General features: G+C 48.6%; 1 protein-coding gene across 9 annotated transcripts in view; it reads right to left on the bottom strand.

Moving 5' to 3' along the window:
- The window catches only part of TNIK (TRAF2 and NCK interacting kinase), a 152,100-nt gene extending 132,311 nt beyond the window's left edge, over nt 1-19,789 (bottom strand). For 5 of the 9 annotated variants that reach the window (XM_032118851.1, XM_032118857.1, XM_032118852.1 and 2 more), the window contains exon 1: nt 19,533-19,788. In XM_032118851.1, the coding sequence (XP_031974742.1) occupies nt 19,533-19,589 (57 nt within the window). In that variant the 5' untranslated portion in view covers nt 19,590-19,788. Of the gene's footprint in view, nt 1-19,532 lie in introns of all 9 variants that reach the window. The other 4 variants (XM_032118849.1, XM_032118848.1, XM_032118856.1 and 1 more) reach the window with 1 other exon arrangement.
- Between the last annotated feature and the right edge of the window lie 1,779 nt (nt 19,790-21,568).

Genomic DNA, 21,568 nt, shown 5'->3' with positions numbered 1-21,568 from the left:
ACATCAATCAAAACAAGAAGGGTCCAAGCCTCCGCCCCACTCCTTCAAAAGCATTGCTAGCAACATGGTGAGTCCATCTGTCCTGATGGCATTCAAGCAAAAGGCAGCTAGTTTTGACTTGAGGCTAATGAAGATGAACATGTGGCCTCCATGAGTCTCAGCACAGTAAGAAAATGCTGAGATATTCAGTAACCCTCAAGACAACACAATTGTACTTATTCTTCATTTGAAGTTAGTTTCCCTCCAAAGCAGCCAGTCCTCTCACCCTTTCAAAGCTCTACAGCACATTACACAGATCACCAGGACAGACTCCGTGAATTGTTTGCCACTGTATGACAAGCCCACCTTCCAGTTCACAGAAGACTGTTCATTTAGAACAGCCAGAAGCCAATCAGACCAGAAGCATCAGCAAAAGCACAACTGCCAAGTGAACCCCAAGGCTTTCAATGCCTTGCTACATGAAAGCAGCCTCAGCGCCATCAACCCCTTCAACATATGCCTAATTCAAGCACACAACTTCAACGGGGCAATATATAAAAGGCTTGGCTAAGCTCAGTGTCTCTAAAAAGCTGCAGTGCCAATTATAAATCATATCTATAGTCCCCAGAAGATCTAAAGTCACTACCAGTATTGTACCACACTTCTTTGGAGGCAGACATCAATTAGAGCACAGCAGCTGGACGCTCTCCTCACTGGAAGTCACTCGTGTAGTTTCAGACCAATAAGATATTATTCCTAAATGTGTAGATCTCATCCCTCCGAGAAACAGAGAGTTTCAAGCTTAGCCAGCAAATGATTGCGTCAAGCTGAAATCGTTACCTACCACTAAACGCTGTCAAAGGTTTATGGGGTCTTGGAGGAGTTGGTTTAATTACTTAGCAAGGCAGCTGTTTTGGGAATGACAGCCTCTTAACATCCCACTCCTGGAGACACACTGCATAAAGCAGGGCTGCTGCCAAGCCCATGCCAAGAGCAGGGAGCACCCTCTCACATGCAGGTGAACATTCACTCTCCACAGCAGGTCACACTTGTGGCTTCGTGCGAGTGTGTCTGCAGGGGTGACAGAACCCAGTCTGCACCTTCCTGAGGCACTGCTGGACACTCCAGCTTCTGCAGCCCTCACAGGAGGCTGCTGGGGTCACCATATGGGATCACCTCTATCATGAAATGACAGCCCTGCTCCCTCCTTGCAGTGAGAGTTGTGGCCAAAAGGGATGCTTTAAAACAGGAGAACATCTCACTCCCACAAGCATTTTGGAGCAAGAAAAGAAAAGCAATCTTAAAACCTTTTGCTTTTTTAAACTAGGATGGTTTCGTACCTCTATGTCTATTTTTCAATTATGGTTGTGGGCTGAGCTGACCAGAAAAGTTGTCAGGGATGAAAGGGTTGTAGTATCAACAACCCATAGACTACAGCCTTCAACAGCAGAGATCTGTGCAACAAGCAACACACAGCCAGGCATGAAGGCATGCATTCCAGAAATCCCTGCATCCCAGATTAAAGATGTGCCATTACTTTTCAATATTTTCTTGTCCCTATATACACTGGAGAAACACCACCTCCCTGCTGGATTCAGTCAAGAGTTTCTCACATCAGCCCAGTTTTCACAGATCATCTGGAGATGGAGTTAGCTGCTGGTTTCATGCTTTTCAAAGAGTTTACCCACAGCCTGTCACTTGTCATCAGCTCCTCACACTTGGCTCTACAAGGGCTGGTTAGCAAGAAGGCAGGTAACTCTCCAGTGGCAGTAGCTTCAAGAAAGGACAATACAGGGAACAAATCACTTCGAATTATTGAGCAGAACTCTGCAGGACAGACTGAAAAAAACCCCAAACCCCACAACTATACCAACAAGCTGCCAAAACTGTGTACTATAAACTCACTTTTACATTGAACTGTCTTGACAAAACAGCAAAATTTTTTAAAATAATATCAAATATATGTTAGTTTGCATGTTTCAGTCTAGAAATACGTGTCTCATCCAAGAGTTAACAAGCTGTGAGGAAGGGGAAAGGAAGGCTTCTCACCTTTTTTCCTACATTTCACAGGCTGTCTCCAGCAATGCCAGATCCAGCAGGAAGTCTGAAAGGTTGGTTATGACAGACACTCACACTGGGTGGAAAACAAGGTCCCACAGCAAAAAGCAAGCTCCTGCCTAATGCATGCCAAAAAAACAGCCTAAAAGTCAGGGTTGATCCACAGTTGCTGAAGTGATTTGCAAGAATTTTTTTGCCAGGGTGTAAAGTATTTCCCACAGCAAGTCTTCTGTATTTCTTGGTGGCTTCCTACATTGTGAAACACTCTCAGAAATTCAGGGATATGTTTTTCATTTCAAACCCCAATGCCCTGAATTACCAAACTCGGTGGGGACGCACAGATTATTTAGTTTATTAGTTCATTTAATATATGCATTAGAGCAGCACTTTGGAAAGACAAAGTGGAGGGACCTTTCTCCCAGACATCCCAGGAAGATGTGTATGTTTTACTTTGCAAGTCATCTCGATGTCCTGTAAATCCAACCACCACATTTTGCTTCACAGGATCAGCTGTGCTCCCTGTCAAATCACAGCTCTGTGACACCTCCCTGCCTTGGGAGCTCTCTGCTAGCTCTGGTCCCTGGAACCACCTGTGACATTATCTAACTCTTTGCAGAGCTCCAGGATTTTTATTAGTTCACACGAGCAGGCTGGAAACGTTAATATAAACATGCATACAGCAGCTAGGCAAGCCCTGTAAAACTACAGGGACCATCCTGCTGAAGGCCAGTACAAAACAAAGCAGGTGAGGAAGCCCATAATAATTGGAATTTCAACTGAAAAATCAGACCAAACCCTCCTGGAGGCACAAAGTGCCAGCATCCACCAGCCACTCATCTCAGCCCTGCCCACAGTCCTTCCCCATACTCAGGAATGGGGTCAGCTCTTCTCTAACCCAAGAGAGACACTGCACGTCCCCACGAGGATTTGGCCCACAATCATAAGATGTGAGATTAATGATATGTGTTTAGGGATCTGAAAAGGGGATGAGAAACATTAGTAACTGCTTCTAAATTAATTGCCGTTATTGTTATTTGATTTGCTAAACTCTCTGGGGCTAGATTTTATTTTAGAAAACTATGAACATGTCAGATTAATCAACTTTAAATAAATGGTCTTGATTTATTTATTTCTGCTGTATCTACTCCTCTTTAAGCTTGGCAACTCACTGCATTCTTTCCATCCTGTGAAAGAGAAAGAACAGGGGCTTTGCTTTACTATTATTTTAAAGGAACCTCTACGAAGCTTAGCAGTACTATGAGTTTAAATCATGGCAAAACTATGTTGTGAAGGAGGACAAGTGCAAGGCTGGAGCTGGTTTCCACACTCTGCAGGAGCCAGCTCTGCACTGGGAGCCCACCAGCAGAGTCACACCACACAGTCCAAGCAAATCAGATCTATTCCCCAATAATTTAGGCATCCAAAGAGGTGAAAGACACCCTACCAGGTTTCAACAGGGGCTATCCCAGTGCGAGCCACACTTCTTGCAGAAAAGTCCTGCCAGCAAGGAAGAAGTTTAATCTCCTCTAGTCAGATTTCGCTGTTTCTGAATCCTCTGGAAGTTGGGTCAGCAACCTTCCCCCCCTCCTAATCCCCTGCCCTCAGCTTTAGCAATGCAGCAGTGCCTCTGCCAGCAAACTGAAAAGAAAAGCCCTCACATGTATTATGCCGAAGAATATTAATCTTGTGTTTCACAGAATATTAAGTGGATTACATCTACAGCCTCCAAGGAGAAAAACGTTGACTTCCATGTATCTTGTGCTATTATTCACCCTTATTAGTTTTTCCTACCAGCCAAACGTTAGTCATGACAATTTCCCATTAATTAGTGCAGAGCTCAACTGGCTTCACAGACCAAGGAATGAGAGCGAGAGTGGGACTTCTCCATGGCCACGAGGCAGATCAGACCACTGTGGCACAGTTGCTGCACAAGAACACATACGAGGTGAAGAACAAAGCCAGCTTTGGGGTTTTTTTGGATGACTTCCTGGTGGGATCACCCTTGAACACCAACGTCTCTTTGTAAAGGTAACAGAATAGAAAATTGCTGACATCATTTGAGATGTGCCCTTAAACAGAAACATGGAGAGACGGATGTTTCTGGCTTCTAGGGAATCGTGCTGGGGGAGGAACTCAACAAAAGCTTGAGGTGCCTGTTCTCACACCCGGAAAGGAGCCCTGACCCCAGGCTGAAGGGGAACACCACCATGCCTGGGTGCTGGCCACCCGTAGGCACTGCACCACTACCAGCACCCCCTTTCTGAAAGACCCTCCTCAGCACAGGAAGTCCAGCCCTCTGCTCTCCGTAGAACCATTCAAACCATTGCAAAGTGCCACCAGCTGACTTTACTGGAGTTTTACACTTTCTTTGCAGAGGTGTTAATGACTCTAAAAAAGCACAAGACTGGGATAAGCAGCTTTAATACCATTTAAATGCTTATGATTAGGAGAAACAGAGAAGCCTGCAAGGGCCAGACTCTCAGAGGGTGGCACATCCATTGAAGCTATAGCTCATGTGAGAGGAGTGTAAATTACTCAGCATGGAGTAAGCAAGATCAAAGCCACTCCAGAAAGATGCAACCCACTGACAGTGATGCAAACTCAGCCCAAGCTTTACTGAATATTTCACAAGCAGGCTGATGAGTTTAAAAGGCCAAATGGGGTGTTCTGATGATGCTGCACAATGTAAGGAAGGAAAGGAAATCACAGGACATATGTTTTGTTCTAGACATAATACACAACCAAGAACTCAGCTTCAGCTTGATGCATGGAGGCACTCACAGGTTCTATTGACATTTTGTTGATCTGTGTACAGAAAAGAAACACAACTTCTCAGCTGCAACTCCCAGGCTCTATCCTCTTTTTTATAGCTCCTAGAGTAATTTCAATTCTACACAAACAGCAGAACAGATAAGAAAAGCCTTATCGGATGAAGCAACTTACATCTTCCCACATGGGCAAGACAGAGAGCTAATGGCTACAGAAGCAGATAATGATGCTCATAACCAGAAATCAAATCCACGTGTTTCAGCAACAACACACTGCCTCAGAAAGGAAAATAAACAGTACAACAAACTCTGCCAGGCCACCCTAAATCCCCAGAAAGCATCACCTCATCCCTCCTTGCAGACCCAGCTGGCCCATCACCATCTCTCCTGGTCAGAAGGGAGGGGAGATGCTGCAGTTTCACTGTAAGCCAAATGCAGTGTGTGCTCAGCTGAGCTCTGGTCCATCTTACAGCCCCAGGCTACAGCGAGGAAGACAAACGAGTACAAGACCAAGATGCTTTTTCCATACTTTCCTTCTCTGAAGACCTGATGTGTTGAAAAGGAATATTCATGATGCAGGGAAACCAACTCAGCTACTGGCTTCCCCAGACTGCAATCTAAAGCAATCTAAAGCCAGGCTGGACTTCTTGTTCAGGGTAACGCCAAATACTGTGCTACTACAATCCCTTTAGCATCCATCCCAAGCCCAAACTCCAGTGCTCATCATTGCCAGAGATCCAGATTGTTCAGTAATATCCAAACTCATGGTAAGCTGCTGGCAGTAGAGCTGCACCCTGGGTCCCCCATATCACTGAGTCTAAACCAGAGACACAGAATGTGATCCTCACCACTGAGTCATTCCAACAGCTCTAACCTGTTGGGTATTATCTCTTCATCTGATTCATCTCCTGAAAATTGACGCCTGCAAGTCATTTCCCTTCCCTCATGTCCCAAACATCACTCTGTGTTGGCAAGTATACAAGAAAAGCATTTATCCAAAGGAATTTGCTCATCAAGACTTGCAGACACTAAAACCACAGGTTATCTAATCTTTGGAGAGCATAGTTTAATGGCTACAACACAGGATGAGAGGCCAAAGGGTTTGACTTCTCCTCTGAGCTCTGCCAGGGCTGCATGGCTTATAAATCAATCTAAGGAACATGCTTGACCACTCCTCACCTTGATTTCCCCTGCTATGAGACTCTCCTAGCACTCCTTTCCTCACAGGGGATGTTATCTATAAAGTCCTCATTAGCATGTGAAAAGAGTTATGGATCTCCAGATGTGTGTGTAAGGAAAAGTCTGAAGAAGTGGAGAAGCAGCACTGGCCAGGGAGCCTGGGGACACATCCTCTCCAGTGTGCTCAGCACACTCCACATCTGTGCTTAGAGAAAACATTTGAACCCTTTCCTCCTACAGGGATGGGAAAAAACAACTATTTCCTTTTTCTTGAGAAAGCTCAGAGGAAAGATTAAATTCTGCATCTCTTAAGTCAAGGAAATCATTCGAGATTCTCCCAACAATATGAAGACCCCACGACCTCTGGCAGAGCCAGCCCACAGGCAACCCCCACAGAACAGGATAACCCTCCCTGTCCCACCCTTTCTCTGGATGCCACTGAGTGGCAGAACTGGACTGATCAGGAGAAAAACTAGAGGTCTACTCTGAGTTTTCTGCAAAATCTGGATGTGGAGGTAGGGAAAATCCAGACCCAGCACAGATGCTCCCACAGGTGTGACCAGGGCTGCACTCCCAGGGTCTCACTTATAGCACAGCTCCTGATTGGGTCCAGAAAGGGCTTCTTCTGGTGTTAAACAGAAACTCCCACTTGGAAAACAACTGAATAGCAACAAGCAAGCTAGTATTTCAGCTCTTTTGGGAAGGAAATAGAGTTATCCCATTGGACCTGTTCCCGTCTTTCCCAGCTGCCTCAGTTAACCTTGAAGGCAAATCACACCAACCACACCAGTGCCAGAAACAGCCAAGCACCAGCTGGAACCACTTCAGTAGAGCAAGACCTCTGCCCCTAAGATTGGTCCACAAACCTCCTGCTTTGTCCCAAGCGGCAAAAGACAGTGCAGCGAAGGACAGAGGATATGCCCACTCTGGTCTAGCCATATGGAGCAGAAAGGTCTCAGAGGAGCAGCCGGCTCAAGAACTTGAAGAAAAAACAAAGAAGGCTCAGCTCTTTTTAAGAGGAAAATGTCCCATTGTTCCATAATTAATGGAAAGCAGAAGAGGTTTTATGGACTCATTGAGAAACGAGGGTGAGCATTAGAAAGCACTTTTCAGTATTTCATGATCACAAGGTGAGCTGCTTGCATAATACTGACAAAGAACATGAATGCTGATATCACAAGGCAGTTATGAAACTTGGGCTTTAAATACTGAATAACAATAACTCAGTAATTAAGTCTCATAAGTAATTTTTTTCTTCTTTTCTTTTTTTTTTCCTTAACTGCAAAGTAGATGCTGCAACCTTCAGCTGAGGTATGACTGTCCTCTCTGGCAAGGTGCACACATGATGGATGTCCTCTGCTCCCACCACCTCACAGCACCAGGGATCCATGCCACCCCAGAGCCTCACTGCCAGTCACATCCCTTCTTCAGGCCTCCCCCTCCTTCAGGGGAGGCTTCAAGATCACAGCAAGGGACAGGCTGTGAACCTGTGAGGAGCAGGAGGATGAGGGAATAAACCTGAATAACTGCATTCTGCCAGTTCACTGCTAAACCGCAACAAGCTCTTCAGTCCTCCTCATGATGTTTTTTGACACAAGCCCACATTCTTGTGAATTACTCCACTGTGACCAGGACACAGTCCCCTGAACAAGACACACAATATAGAGCAGCAAAATGTCATGAAAATCAAGGGCAAACGAACACAGAAGACAGTCCCTCCCCCTAACACCACTTCTATTTTTAGGCAGCCATATTAGCTTGGAGCAGTTTTACTTGTTTCTGATAATGAGCAGAGCTTTTGCATCTTCTCTTGAGGACATTTCCTCTGTGCAGGCACTTTGCTTTACACCAGCAGCACGGAAGAGGTCACGACAACAGGCAAAAACAAACCCACGATTTATTGAGAAACCAAGTTCAGCTTTGAACTTATGCCCTTTCTCACTGAATAACCACGCTGCTCCATTTTTGGGGGGGTATGGTCTGCCCACCTGCCAGGCATCCCTCCAGTTCAATCACATGGTAAACCTTTGCCTGGGCAAGAGGCACTATGAGAGCTCCTGAGAGCTCCCACAGCAGCGGGAGCACTACGCCAAAGAGGGAACTTGATAAAGAATAGGGTGATCATTATCAAACGAGCAAGACAAAACGCAGATGTGGTGAAGATCTGGGTCCTACTGCACTGGCAGCTTCTCTTCAGGAAGTAACATTCCTCCACACCTCAGAGAGAACTATTCCTAAGGTACTACACACCATTTTCTGCAATACAACCAACTCGTACATTCAGTACATAGGGCAGGCCTTAGACTGCCTTCATACGAACATGCAAGTGCAAAGTTCTCTCCCTTCAGGTCCATTCTTCCTCATCCCCTCATGCCTCAACGTTCCTCCACAGCCCTTCACCACTACCATCCTGTCTCCTTGTGCCTACACTGGTACTGTCTAAGGCAGCAAGATCCTGGATGGATGCTAGATCTGTCTGGACTGCCAAGGCAAAGTCCAGAGGGCAAAATACACCGTGGAACAGGTGGCAGAAGAGAGGGATGGTAGAGGTAATGCAGCTTTTCACTTGGAAAATGAAAGCATGGCACAAGCAGCTCAGGGATCTGTTTTATCACTTGGGGAAGAAGGCAGGCCTCACACATTTATCTCCATTTTTTCTTCTGAATTTTCAATAAACTACTTGAAGTCTTCTATTTGCCCTTTGGATTATGATCTTTCAGGAAGGCCTTTTTCCATGCTTCTCTACAATTATGAGATCTAGGGGAAAATACTCCCCTTTCAAGTTAACTTTGTGTGTCAGCATTTCACAGAATTTCCTGACTACAGACAAAATCATGAGGCTTTTGTCAACTGAGAAACCCCTTCCCGAGCACAGGAGCTGATCACTCCTTGGTCAGCTCCTGCCCCTGGTCACAAGCACCTTCACACCAGGCTCTCACTTTCTTCTGTGGATTGTGAAATCTCATTTATTGAGGAAAAACACTAGTTCACTAAGAGGAAGCATTTAAGACATCTAGTAGATGATTAACAAGTGAGTGCTCAAGTCAATTGCTGCAGGAGCACTGCGAGTTCCTTAAGGCCATAAAAAACTTCTCACACTGCAGAAGTGAGGAGTTCATGGAGAAGCTGAGCCTGGCCAAGCCCTCACTGCACAGGACCACAGGGCCACAGACTGCAGCTCCTCACCTCCCTCCCCCCTGCTTCTGGCTGCAGGTCTCCAGCCCAGGGCTCTGCATCATTGGTGGCCCAGGAACCTTCCCAGAGTTATTTTATTTCTACCTTCCCACTCTCCCATTGGCTAGGTTGTCCCCAAGACCTCCCTCCCCATGTTCTGCAGAGGTGGCCATGGCTTTCCATGCCCTCTGCACAGCTGAGCACCCACCCACCCACCCACCCCCCTCCCTCCCTCTCTCCCACCAGCAGGCACTTGTCCTCTGGCCAGCTGAGCCATCTGGCAGGAAGGAAAGTTATCAGGGTCCCCACCCTCGGGCAACATCATGTCAAGGCAGTGCTGGGGAGGAGAGGTACACAGTGTTGTGTGGCTCTTAAACCAAGGCCAGAGAAGTAGCATTTCTGCTCAGGACCTTTGCCTTTCCATGCCAGAGTCACCCAGAGCAAAGTAAAGGTGCTTCAGCACTCTTAAGTATCAGTTACTTCTAGGCAATAATATCCTGAGCACCGTTCTTCATCCTGGCTTTTACAGCGCACAGTGAAGAAGTTACAGGGATTTGGCACTTTTTCCTTAACAGGCCATCATTAACAAGTGACTCATATTATATTGCAGCATGAGTCATCTTGGCAGAGGTCACAAGCATAAGTGACAACTAGTCTTCAATTATTTCCTTCAAGTTGAATTAAAGGTGTATTGTTATGCTAATTTTACATCTGCTCCATCCTATCTTTCCTTCCACTGTCTCCAGAGCAACCTGGAATTTCAGCTCGTGGTCCAAACTAGCTCTGGAAGAGCTCTTGCACCATGGTGTTGTTACAGGTTGTCACAAAACATGGAGATGCCAATGGAAAGCCTTCTGGATGGGCTTTCAGCTATGGCAACTAACAGCTAAAGCATCTCTCCATCCATCCATCCCTCCTCCCATTGCTGCTCCACAAGGACAACGAGCTGCTGTCCCTGCCATCTTCCTGCCCTGTTCATGCTTTACTGTAGCAAATGCTCAGGGATCTGGGGCTTGCCCACAGCTCAAACACAACCACCTTCAGGCTGCCACATCACGTCCCTGGCTCCAAGAGCAGGGGCAAAGCTCAACAAGCAAAATCACTTCAAACTGTGCCCAGCATCACATTGAATACTGCATCATATTGCATGGCTGGTATAAGAAAGGACATTTTCAGCCATTTTCCATTTTCTAGCCAGGCAGCCCCATATTTCAGCCTCTCCTCTTCACTCACCCCCCCCAGAATGAGCCCATCACAGGTCCCCAACCAGTGGACCATCCCTGCCAGGGCAGGGCACAGTCACTGCAGGACACTTGGCAAGGAGAACACAGTTTTGCCCATTAGAAAACATGGCCATTACCAGCCTCGTCACCAGTGGAGCACTTGTTTACATTTAGAGCAGTCAAACACAGTCACACTGGCTGCGAGGATCACTTTGGAGAGCATTTGTAAACTGCTCTCACTACTGGAATCCCATTTAGCTATTATAGCCTCTTCAGCCATACTAACACACCGATCCCCACAGAATAGCAATGGGAAGAGCAGAGTCATCACACTATTTACTGAAGCTAATCAATACATAAAGGCTGAAGATTTATTGCACTGAAGACAGCCTGTCTGCATGGCCAGAAAACACATTTAAAGTCCTTTTCATTTTGCTGCTTTGGCCTCTGGTTCTCCTCCAAAAACATTTGCCTTGCACACCCATCTTTCTTTTCTCCCCAAATGGTGGCACCTGCAGACGCACGAGAGAAGCCCCTTCCCCAAACACCTACCACGAGTATTCAGTGGGACCATAAACCACAAACCCCACAGGTTTAAGGGCACTGCACCTTCTTTCTCAGCCATGTTTCACGGCTGTTTTGGCATCTCCTATCTGAGTGAGCCTGGAAAATTCTGGCTTGTGTTCTGAAGAAGGTCTACGTGCCAGGTACAGGGACACAAGCTGTGCCACTCATAGCCACACCCTGCTGTCCTGTTCCACTCAAGAGGGAACAGTTGGAACCATGCTTATTTTTATATATATTTATACACATTGTTTTTATATATATAAATACAAGAACTTTGTAAGTGCCCCGCAAAGCCCACAGCATATCCGACTTGCTGTGTTTTGGGGGTGACCTCCCACAGTGCTGAGATACCACCAGAGTTTCACAACTAGTGAGGTACACTGAGCTGCACCATCAAAACTCATTCTCTGGTTTCATCCTGGCTCATGTTTTGGGGAGCAGTAGCCTGGTAGGCAACAGCCATCAGGCTTAATGCTCCTGAAGTACCAATGTTAATTAAAGCAACATCTGACAACTAGACACGTTTGTTTTGGTCACTGTGCCAGCTATATGGCCTCAGTGTAATTGAATCACAGAATGGTTTGGGTTGGAAGGGACCTTTAAGCTCATCCCCCACCATGGGCAGGGATGCTACCCACCAGACCAGGTTGCTCCAAGCCCCATCCAACCTGGCCTTGAAAATTTTCAGGCCTGGATCATATGCCACTTCTCTGGGCAACCTATTCCAGTGCCTCACTGCCCTCTTAATACAGCTAAGAAAGATTGCAGTGAGGTAGGGAGGAGACCTGTGCCTTCACTTTTGCCAGTTTATCTCAAAATCACACTCAGCTTTTATGCTTTTGTATGAAAGAAAAAGGAAAAGGCAAATATATTCTGATTTACAGGGAGATTTCTATTGTTGCCTGGACATCAAACAGCATCCAATTAGTCCTGCAAGGATCTGACCCACAAATTATGAAAATAAATGCCTCTGAAGCTTTGATCTCATGTATTTCTATAGCATGCTACAGCGGTTATTAGACACATTTTATTAGGCTCAAGCTGTGCGATCTTTTCCTCAGCAAAGACTCTACCACCTCCAATGCATCCTAAAGTCACCATCCAGCGGATTAAGGGCATGATCCCAAACAGTCACTTCTGTCATGCACTAAACACATGACTCAGCTGGCAGCAGGCTTTTTCCTGCCGAGTTTCAAAATTAGGAGAAAAGGGAGTTTTTAAAAGGAAGGGGAGGGGAAACCGTCAGCCACATAAATTATTTACTTTTTTTGTTAGCTTATAAAGGAATATGCATGTGAGGCAATATCCCTGGCTTTTAAAGAGCGCTGCTTTTAGAACAATTTACTGTTCTGAAAGCAACACCTTCTGCACCCTGAAATACCACCGCTGGAGGGAACAAGCAAAAACTGTAACAAAAGGTTTTGTGCGCTCTGAAGCTGAAAACCACACGTGCGCTCAGGCAAGCAGAAACACCCACCCTCGCTGCAGCAGGAGCGCTCAGAACCAAGAGGATGTTGAACTTGCATTGCTCAGGCTTTGCTCGGAGGAGCAGCTCACTGCTCACAGCTGCACAAACCAGGCAGGGACCACATCTGCCAGAGGCTAGGGCTGTTTTCACCCCAGTGCATCCATATAGGAAGGATGGGACCATGTCACCCACCCAGGCGTCACTGACTGGCAAAGGATGGTGTTTCCATGAAGCCATCAGCTTCTGACAGGGCTCCTGTGGCAGAGCACAGCTGGTTACCTGCAGCAGAGCCAAGGGAACCCCTTCTGCTGGTCGGGGTAACTCAGCTTCTGAGTGTGGGGCAGGACATGCTGCTGGCTCCCCTTGGGTGGAAGCAGGAGCTGGGATCCAACCTGGCCACTCCAGTGCTGCCCGCCTGATTGCCATCATTTACTACCAACACACAACCTTGAACTTCTGGCAAGCACTGCAGCCAATTAACACGGAAAAGAAACATTCTGGATCAAAGGGAAACGTTTTCTGATTGGCCATTACAAAATAAAAATCAGGCGTGCAGAGAGATAGAACTGAGTGCCAACTAAACTTCTTATCAGTGTTTTCCAACCTTGGTGGCTTTTCCTCTCCTTTCACTAATGAGCCACTGGAGGAGGTCCCCAGGGCTGGGGGCCTACGTGCTGGGCATCCTCATCCTATTGCAGGAAGGGGATGCTCAGCCCCTCACAGGGCTCATCTAGAAACAGCCATGGAGGAGGAATGCAGGGAGAGAGGAAGTATCCATTTTCCAAGCACCATGTTCCTTAGCCAACACTCCTTTAGAAATCATGAATGATTTACGTGGAAAACATCAAATCTCACTTACGTAAATTGTTTTCCTGAGCCCGGAGCAGACTGACCATCAGTTCCAACGTGCAGCCACACTTCAAAGTGACAAAACGGGACAGGAGAAGGGGGTTGGGGAGAAGGAAATTAAAGCTACTGGCTTTCTAAGTGGGAAACACAACCTCTCACTAAACGGAGCTATCAATGACTTACACTAGTGGGTTTTGACCTGCAGCCTGCTTTAATGGCTGTGTGAAAGGTAACAAAGAAGGCACCTGAGCATCAGCAAACAGAAAACTCATGTGGTGGAGGCTCTACATCTGCAGAGCAGTCAGGGCCAAAAAGGCTACCAGCAGGGAGAAAAAATCAGCCAAAACCCTGGGAGGGGGAATGAGGGTCTGCCTTTTATTCTGCAAGGCTCACAGCCTCTTCTGTAGCTGGCAGTAAGGGAAAACAGCATGTGTGCTCCCTTGGCAGCCCAGGGCAAGCAGCTGCCTTCAGGTGCTAGGTCCTGAGCCCTCAACACCATCCTCCACACCCCAAGGCACAACAGTTTTTGCCAATGCTGTTTCTTCACAACAGGCACCCTTTTGCCTGTTGGTAGTTTTTTACCAGGGGAAGCACGGGAAATCTAGCAGGATTCTCCCCATTTATATATGAGGCATGAAGAAATGAGAAAGGGATCAATACCCCGTCCTTGGTCTGCAGGTCAGAGTCACAGAACTCTCACTGGTGTCTATAATTACTCTTCCAAAGGGTAAGAGTGCATTAGGAGGAGTCAGGCACGGGTTTGCATGGAGCAGCTCTGAGCCTGAGTCCAGGAGGTGATTGCAGCTTTCACCTGACCTGGCCTTACATGAATGATACTTTCCAAGGACCTTTTCCACAGATGGGCGATTCATTCATGGGGATTCACCTACAGAAAAAATGGAAACTGTTTCCTCCCTCACCCCATACAAACTGCACCACTACATCTACAAGCCTGGCAGACAAAAACTACCTTCACAAAGCAAGGTTAAAAACCTCTTCTAACTCTTCCTTGTCACATGGATTAAAAACAGACCCTTTATTTTAAATATGCACACCAATCAAATGCTCTTTGTTGCTTCAAAGCTCGATTCAACAAAGTGCTGGTGCTCAAACTTCAGCCTGCTCAAGCATATATTTTGCCATAAATTCACTCCAAATTATTAATTTTTATGGCTGCCCAGCAAAGGAACACTAGTGAGAACAGAGAACTCTCCATGCTTTCAAAAACACCATACACTACTGTGTTGTGGAAAAACTGCAAAGATGGGGAAGAGTAACCAGTGCTGAAGAGTAACTGCAGAAGAGCAGCAGCTGGGCTGCACAACTCCAAAAGGCAGAGAAAAGAATACAATCAACCCCAGAGAAAGATCTGACAGAAGACAGACCCTTTTCTGTTGGAACTTTTAATGAGCACACACAAGAATACGCACAGGTTGCATAGAGGATGCATGCCTGCACCAATGGTTCAAGGAATGGAGTTGGACATCGCCATCCCTTTGGGATGACTTAAATTAGAGGAAAGATTTAGATCAGATGTTAGGAATAAATTATTTTCTCAGAGGGTAGCAAGGCACTGAAACATAAAACCCAGAGAAGCTGTGGATGCCCCATCCCTGGGAGTAGTCAAGGCTAGGCTGGAAAGGACTTGGAGCAAGCTGGTCTAGGGGAAGGTGTCCCTGCCCATGGCAGGGGTTTTGGAACTAGATAAGCTTTCAGGTCCCTTCAAACCCAAACCATTCTATGATTCAGAGACCAGTATTCTGCTGCAAAGTTTTATGGTTTAGAACTCAAAAGGCTCCAAAACAGACAAAGTACATGGATACTGTCATGGTCCATAGCTTACACATGCACTGAATGACACTGGAAGAGGACAGATTAAGTCCCTGATGGAATACTCCTCAGAGTGTCTTTCCTCGGGAACTGTGAATAAATATATTTATTTGTTGAACATCTGCCCCAAATTTTGCATGGTAGCATTATCACGTAAAACACAGCAAAAAAAAAGCTTTTCGTGTCTTGTTTTTAATCTCCAGAAGTCATCTCCAGTCAAGTTTGTTCCTATTTCTATTTAGGAAGGTGACCTTTACAAAAGCTGCCCAAATTCTGTTGAGCTACAGAGTTTTTCTAAAAGGCGGTGGAAGAAGAAACCTAAAATAATGCTGCCAGGGTAATGCTCCTGAGTGGTGGCTCGCAGTGCTTATCCCCCATTAGAACTTCTCCTAAATCTTTAATGATGATGAAATATGCCATAAACTGGCAAAGTTCTAGAAACAAGACAATGCCAGCATGTTTGAGTTTTGTGGGTTTTTAACATACCAGCTTTTATCTTCATTGACAGTGATCAACTAATGCAAACAAATGGCCACTGAAACTTCACTTTTGTACAAAGCAAAGCTAAAGGAAGAGTAGTGACATTTTTGGGTTTCATCCAATTCTTCCCAGCAACAGCTAATACTCACCGGCTCCTTAAATTCTGCACTGTCTCCTCTCCAAGCCTGAGCATGAAAGGCCAGGCTTTTCCAAAACAACAAACGATTTTAGGATACAGTTTCCAGAGAATGCATGGTCAGCACTTCACTAAAGTAAATAACAAAAGCCTCGGTTTTGTTAATGAGTTCAAAACAAAAGCAACATCCAGGTACGTGAAGAAAACAATTGCTTCTTCCCCAAAAAGGCTCTTTTTAAACTCCCTGCCTTGCAGGAAACCCTGAGCCAAGCTGTACATCCCAGGTGAGCCTGGTGACCAATGCCCAGGGCAAGACCCTGCCTGGGAGACAAAGAAGAGCTGTGAGCAGGGGGGGGATTGCTGGCCCCAAACCAGTCCCAACCCAGGGGTTATCAGCTCCCTGGGAAAGGTTTTCCTCCCTGAGATCTTCTATAACCGCCCACACACCTCACAAAGCAACTCAAATGAATCCAGGTGTGGCAGCTACTGCAGAAGAGCCCACTGCCACCGCTGGTACATCAGCCAGAGGCCCAGCCCTGCAGATGGATGCAGCAGAGGAAAAGCTATTGACCTGAATATTTGAGAAGGATCAAGGCCACTGCCTTCAGCAAGAGATGACGGGCTCTTGCATTTTCTGAGACAAAAAGAAAAGCAGGGGAAAAAACACCAAACCCAGCCCCATCTTTCTGCTCTCTCCTATTGGGATCAGCTGTGCATTTACCACTAGAGACCACAGCCCACTTCATCCCTCCTCATGCTCATTCTCATTTATTGCAAAAATCTGTTTCTCCAACATGCCTGTCAACAGCCTGTGTGAATCCCTGCGTTAATCATTATTCTGCTAATAACACCACCAGGTCATCCGGCTATTAAACATGCTGAGTGGACTAGCAAAAATATCTCCTTGCCCATACAAAAGAACATTACAATGTAGTTTATCTTATCCCCTTGTCAGTATAATATGCAGCGCTACCTGTTCGATGGCCTCGTTGTTTTAAGTTACAGTTTTCTCCAACATTAACGATCCTCATTACCAGCACCACCACTGCAAGATCTCTGGTTTAAGAATCCTTCCTATCCTGGCACCATCAGCCCTCTGCACCCACAAGGGCACTCCTGGGTACCACAGCAATGAGCACGGTGCCCAGTGATGGACAGAAATATGTCACAGAGAAGGCAGGAGCCAGCCCCAAGTGCACTTACTCGATGCACCAGGCCGTGCATTTTAATCAGAATTCAGTGCTTTGTTCCTGGCCCAGCCGCCAGCACGTCAAGCAGATGCACTGCTGTGGTGGAGCCCGATTGAGTGGCCAAAATAAACTCTACAGTGTGGCAAAAACAGGAGCTCCTGCCACCTCCTATGTCACCTTCCAGCCCAGATCTACAAATCCCACCCTATAAGCCCGTGGTCAGCAGCAAACTGAAATGAATACTGGTGTGCAGGGTTCTGCTTGTGCCATGCTCAGCCCTCAACAGCACACTGCCACGCTGCAAATCCACCTCCCTTCCTTGGGACAGGAGGAGGGATGCCAAAGCAAAGGACAGAGCAAACTGGGAGTCAAAGGTCCACCTTTCTTACACATTTGCCTGTGGTTCATAAGCCCCAGCCTCCTGGAACATTTCAGTGAGTCAAACTCAGAGATAAGCGTCCTGAGTGCTTCCTTTCCCCGCTGCTGGGAACAAATCATCCCCTTAGCCAGATTTTTGAGTCACTACCTGCTCCCAGCATTTCACAGAGTCACCCCTCACCCCTTTAAACACACAAGCAGCACAAGAGCAACATCTCCTCCCCCCAGACTCATCTACAAACCCGCAGCAATGTGACACTTCTTTTTTAATACATAAAAATTTTGCAAGGCTTGGGGAATTACTCCTCCCTGCCATGTTTTGTGCTCAGGCAGCAAATTTACTATTGATTTCTGATTCAGACCCCATGGAATGATTCACGCTTCGTGCCCTATCTGCTGAATTTACGACCTTTAACAATTATTCTAAGTGCTAGAGGAGCTTAGTTTAGAAGAAGATCTATTCCTTGGCAAATTAAGTTCCTATTCTTGTCTCGCTTGCAAACCACCACATCTCTCATAATTTACAGGAAAGTGCCATAGCAGGTCTTTCCCCTGAGAGGGGGCAGAGGTCTGAGTGGCAGCAGCCCCGTGCTGGCAGACTGGCCACCACTGGGCAGGGCAGCAGGGCTTTGCTGTCCCACCCCGCTGTCGGTCGGGGTTTCAGGTCCCCTTGTCTCCGTTTACCCTGAAATGCCAGCACTGCTCTGCTCACCGACCAGGCGCTGCCGCTGGGTCTCAGCGGGAGGGAGGGAATATACATTTCCTCCTAAAGTGAAAACAAAACCCTGACTGTATATGGTGTGCATTGCTATTAAAAAGCCACAAACAGAAAAAAAAAAAAAACCAACCCCAAACCTAAGCACGTGTGGCTACAGTTTTAAAAAGAAATGGTACCCTAGTTCAAATACAATTCCCGACACAGATGTTAAACAAAAAATTAAAATAAAAAAACAGAGGGTGGGGAAGGAGGAGAGGGCCCCCTCCCCCCCAAATTATACTGTTCTCCTGGAATAACTCCACCGGCTTCAGCAACCTTTCTCCCAAGGCACCTTCCACCTAAGAGGGGAAACCAGCTCCAGGTCTGCTTTTAAGGCAGATGGTTCCCCCATTCCAATCTCATGTACACTGTGTATTGCTGAGCAATCATCTACACTATTAATCAACCAGAAACTCACCAGGAAGAAAGTAGGGCAAGTGAATAAAGATAGACTTCTCCTTTTTTTTTTTTTTTTGCACTGAAGCAAATAATATTTCTAAAAATACACTTGTTCAAGTCTTCAGCGGATTCTGCCTAATTTTATTTATTTGTCTATGCCAGCGGGTTGCAAGGAGCAGCCTGGCTGCTGCCTCCCGCATAAATGCTGTTTCTCTCAATGACTCCCCGTGCTCGTTCCCAACGAGCTGTTCTTACGGCCAGAAAAATGGAGAAAGGGGGAGAAGGAAGAAAGTTACAGGAAAAATGGACGGGGGGGACATCAGGCCACAGCCCACGCCGAGGCTGACACCTCTGACGAGCCAGACATTTCAAGGGTACACGCTGGGCTTCATTTTCCAGGGGGGTGAGGAGGAGGCAGCGCGCAGGGACACAGCGGGAGAGAGATGGAGAGAGGCTGCGGAGCCGGGGCGAGGAAAGCGGGGTCTGGGGCGCAGCCCCGCACCCCGGCGATGCCCGGCCCCGCGGTCCCTGCGTGTCCGCCTGCCCACGCGTGCTGCCGGGGGGGAGATCGGAGCGCGGCAGGGTCCGGGGGGCACCGGCCCCGCGCCCCCCTGCCGCGGGGACCCGCCCGGCCGCACGCACCCGCGTCCCCGCCGCGCTGCGCGGGTGCGCACACACGGACACGCACACACGGACACGCACACACGGACACGCACACACGGACACGCACACACCTGCGGGGGCACGGCCGTGCCCGCAGCCCCACGCGGCGGGTACACACACACACACACACACACACACACACATGTGCGGATGCACACACGTGTGGATGCGCGCACACGCGGCGGCGGGCATGCACATGCACGCGCACACGGCTATCCACCCGCATGTACATACGTGCAGGCGCACATCACACACACACACACACACACACACACCGAGCCCCGCGGCCCCCCCAGCCCCATCTCCCCGCCACCGGGGGATGGATGGATGCATAGGTGGATGGGTGGATGGATGGCTGGCTGGCTGGCTGGATGGATGGATGGGGGGGTGCCGCTCCCGCATCCCTCCCCGCGAGCCCCGGCCCGGCGCCTCACCCGCAGCGCCGAGAGGTCGATCTCGTCCAGGCTCCGCGCCGGGGAGTCGCTCGCCATGTTTCCGCCGCCGGCCAGGCGGCCCCGCCGCCACCGAGCGGGCAGTGGCGGCCGCCGCGGCGCTGGCGCTATTTAACGCCTCTCCTCATGCGGGGCGCCGGGAAGGAGAAGCCGCCGCCGCCGCCCCTGCCCTTCCGCCCGCAGCGCGGCTGGCTAGGGGCGGCCAGGCAGGCAGGGCTCGCCGCGGGCTGCGTCGGGATGGCGGCGGCGGCGGCGCATCGCCGCGCCCGCCCCGCACCGCGCCCGCACGGCCCCGCGCCGCCCCTGTCTGTCACCGCGGGGGCGGCGCCCGACCCGCCGCCAGGGGGCGGTGCCGCGCGGGGGCGGGCAGAGCCCCCTCAGGGGCGGGCGGGGGCTGCGAGGGGCGAGGGAGGGGACGGGGACGCAGCCTGTGGTGGCCGCGGGACCCTCGGAGGGACCGAGCATCGGGACCCTCGGGGGTGCACGCCCAGTGCCCCACAAACGGGCTTATTCAGCACGCAGATCCCCCCGAGAGAGCGCGGGCAGGGATGTTCGGATCCAAGCTGGACCTGGGCAGAAAGGCACAGGGATCCAGGCCGCCTGGGTTCCCCCATCCCAGGACCCCAGGACAGTGGTGCCTGTCAGGTCCGGTGGGAAAAGCCGCCCAGTTTCAGGTGCTGAACCCAAATTCGGCCAGGCAGGAGTGTGGGAAGCGCCAAGGCCAGAGGAGCAGCCATCCGCCTGCTTTGTGCTCCTCGGGATGCTCAGTGAGATTTGGCTCTTCTGCAGCTGGATCCAGATGTCACACCTGGATTTGCTGACCTGTTGTCGACCTGTTCGCTCGGCACTCGGGAGCCATCCCAGCCCTACCAATTCCCATGCTGATCCGGAGTAGGAATCAGAGATTGATGCTGTGTTTGGAATTGGCCAAACCCCCTCCCAAGCCAGCAATAGCTAGGTAGAGTCAGCTTTTAGTTTTCCTTATTTCCCTTTTTCGGATGTGGTTCCTGCCAAACCAGGTGCCGTATATAAATATATATGTATAAAAAAATCTGTTGCCTTTGAGAGAACCGTATGGAAGCCGTACTTACAACATCAACTTGTGTCAGGAGCTTACAATATGCAGATCTGGGAAGCGGAAACCCTACACATGAGTCAACTGGCAGGCGGATGGGATTTTCTTACACTTTCTGATTGGAGATGTGCTCCAAAAAGTAATAATAAATGGTATTACAAACAGCCGTGCAGTTGTGGGGAGGCTGCGTGCTGCTGCTGGTGCGGGAGGTGCAGCCTCACCAGGCAGGACTGCGGAACACGGACGGAGCAAAGGCCAGAAGGAGCTGCTGAAGCCTCCCCAGAACAGCAGGATTGGTGCTGCCAGTGCCTCTGCCCTCGGCTCGCTGGGCAGCCCGCAGTGGGGGAATGCATCCCTGGCTTATCATTTACTAGTCCTGACTGCAGCAGGGCTGACAGGGACTGGGGACGGCAGCGCCGGCGTTTCAGCTTGCAGGGCTGTGAGGGCGCAGCAGAATGTGATTTTTTTGGTAATGAACTGCCCGAGTGGCAGGTAGCGGAAGTCGCGCGGGGCTGCACATCACCCGCAGTGACGGCAGCCTGCCTGGATTTAACCCTTTTTCCCAAGCTACAAATCATCACTCCTTAATATCGTGCACAGTCAATAGCCCTCACTCACATATAAAAAGGTAAATTTGATCAAAATGCTAAACTCAAGAAACTCCCGAATCTTTTGTGGTGTTTTTCTAGACCAGATGTTGTCTGTGTCTGTTCCAGCCCAGGGATTGCCATGTTGCGCTTGTAGTTGGGGAGCTGGAAGCAAAACTGCCTGGAAACTGGTAACAAACCAATGCGAGACTTCCTCGTGCTGTCATTGTTCTCAGGGAGAGAAGGGAGGAACAAACAGGATGAGAGAGGACGCTGGCTTGTTCTAATGTGCTTTCCATCCAAGAACACACAGGATTATTTGTGAAAAACATAAGGATTAATATATGCATATATAT

Source organism: Corvus moneduloides, chromosome 10 (assembly GCF_009650955.1).
Source record: "Corvus moneduloides isolate bCorMon1 chromosome 10, bCorMon1.pri, whole genome shotgun sequence".
Taxonomy (NCBI): domain Eukaryota; kingdom Metazoa; phylum Chordata; class Aves; order Passeriformes; family Corvidae; genus Corvus; species Corvus moneduloides.
This window is presented reverse-complemented; position numbering and strand designations above follow the sequence as displayed.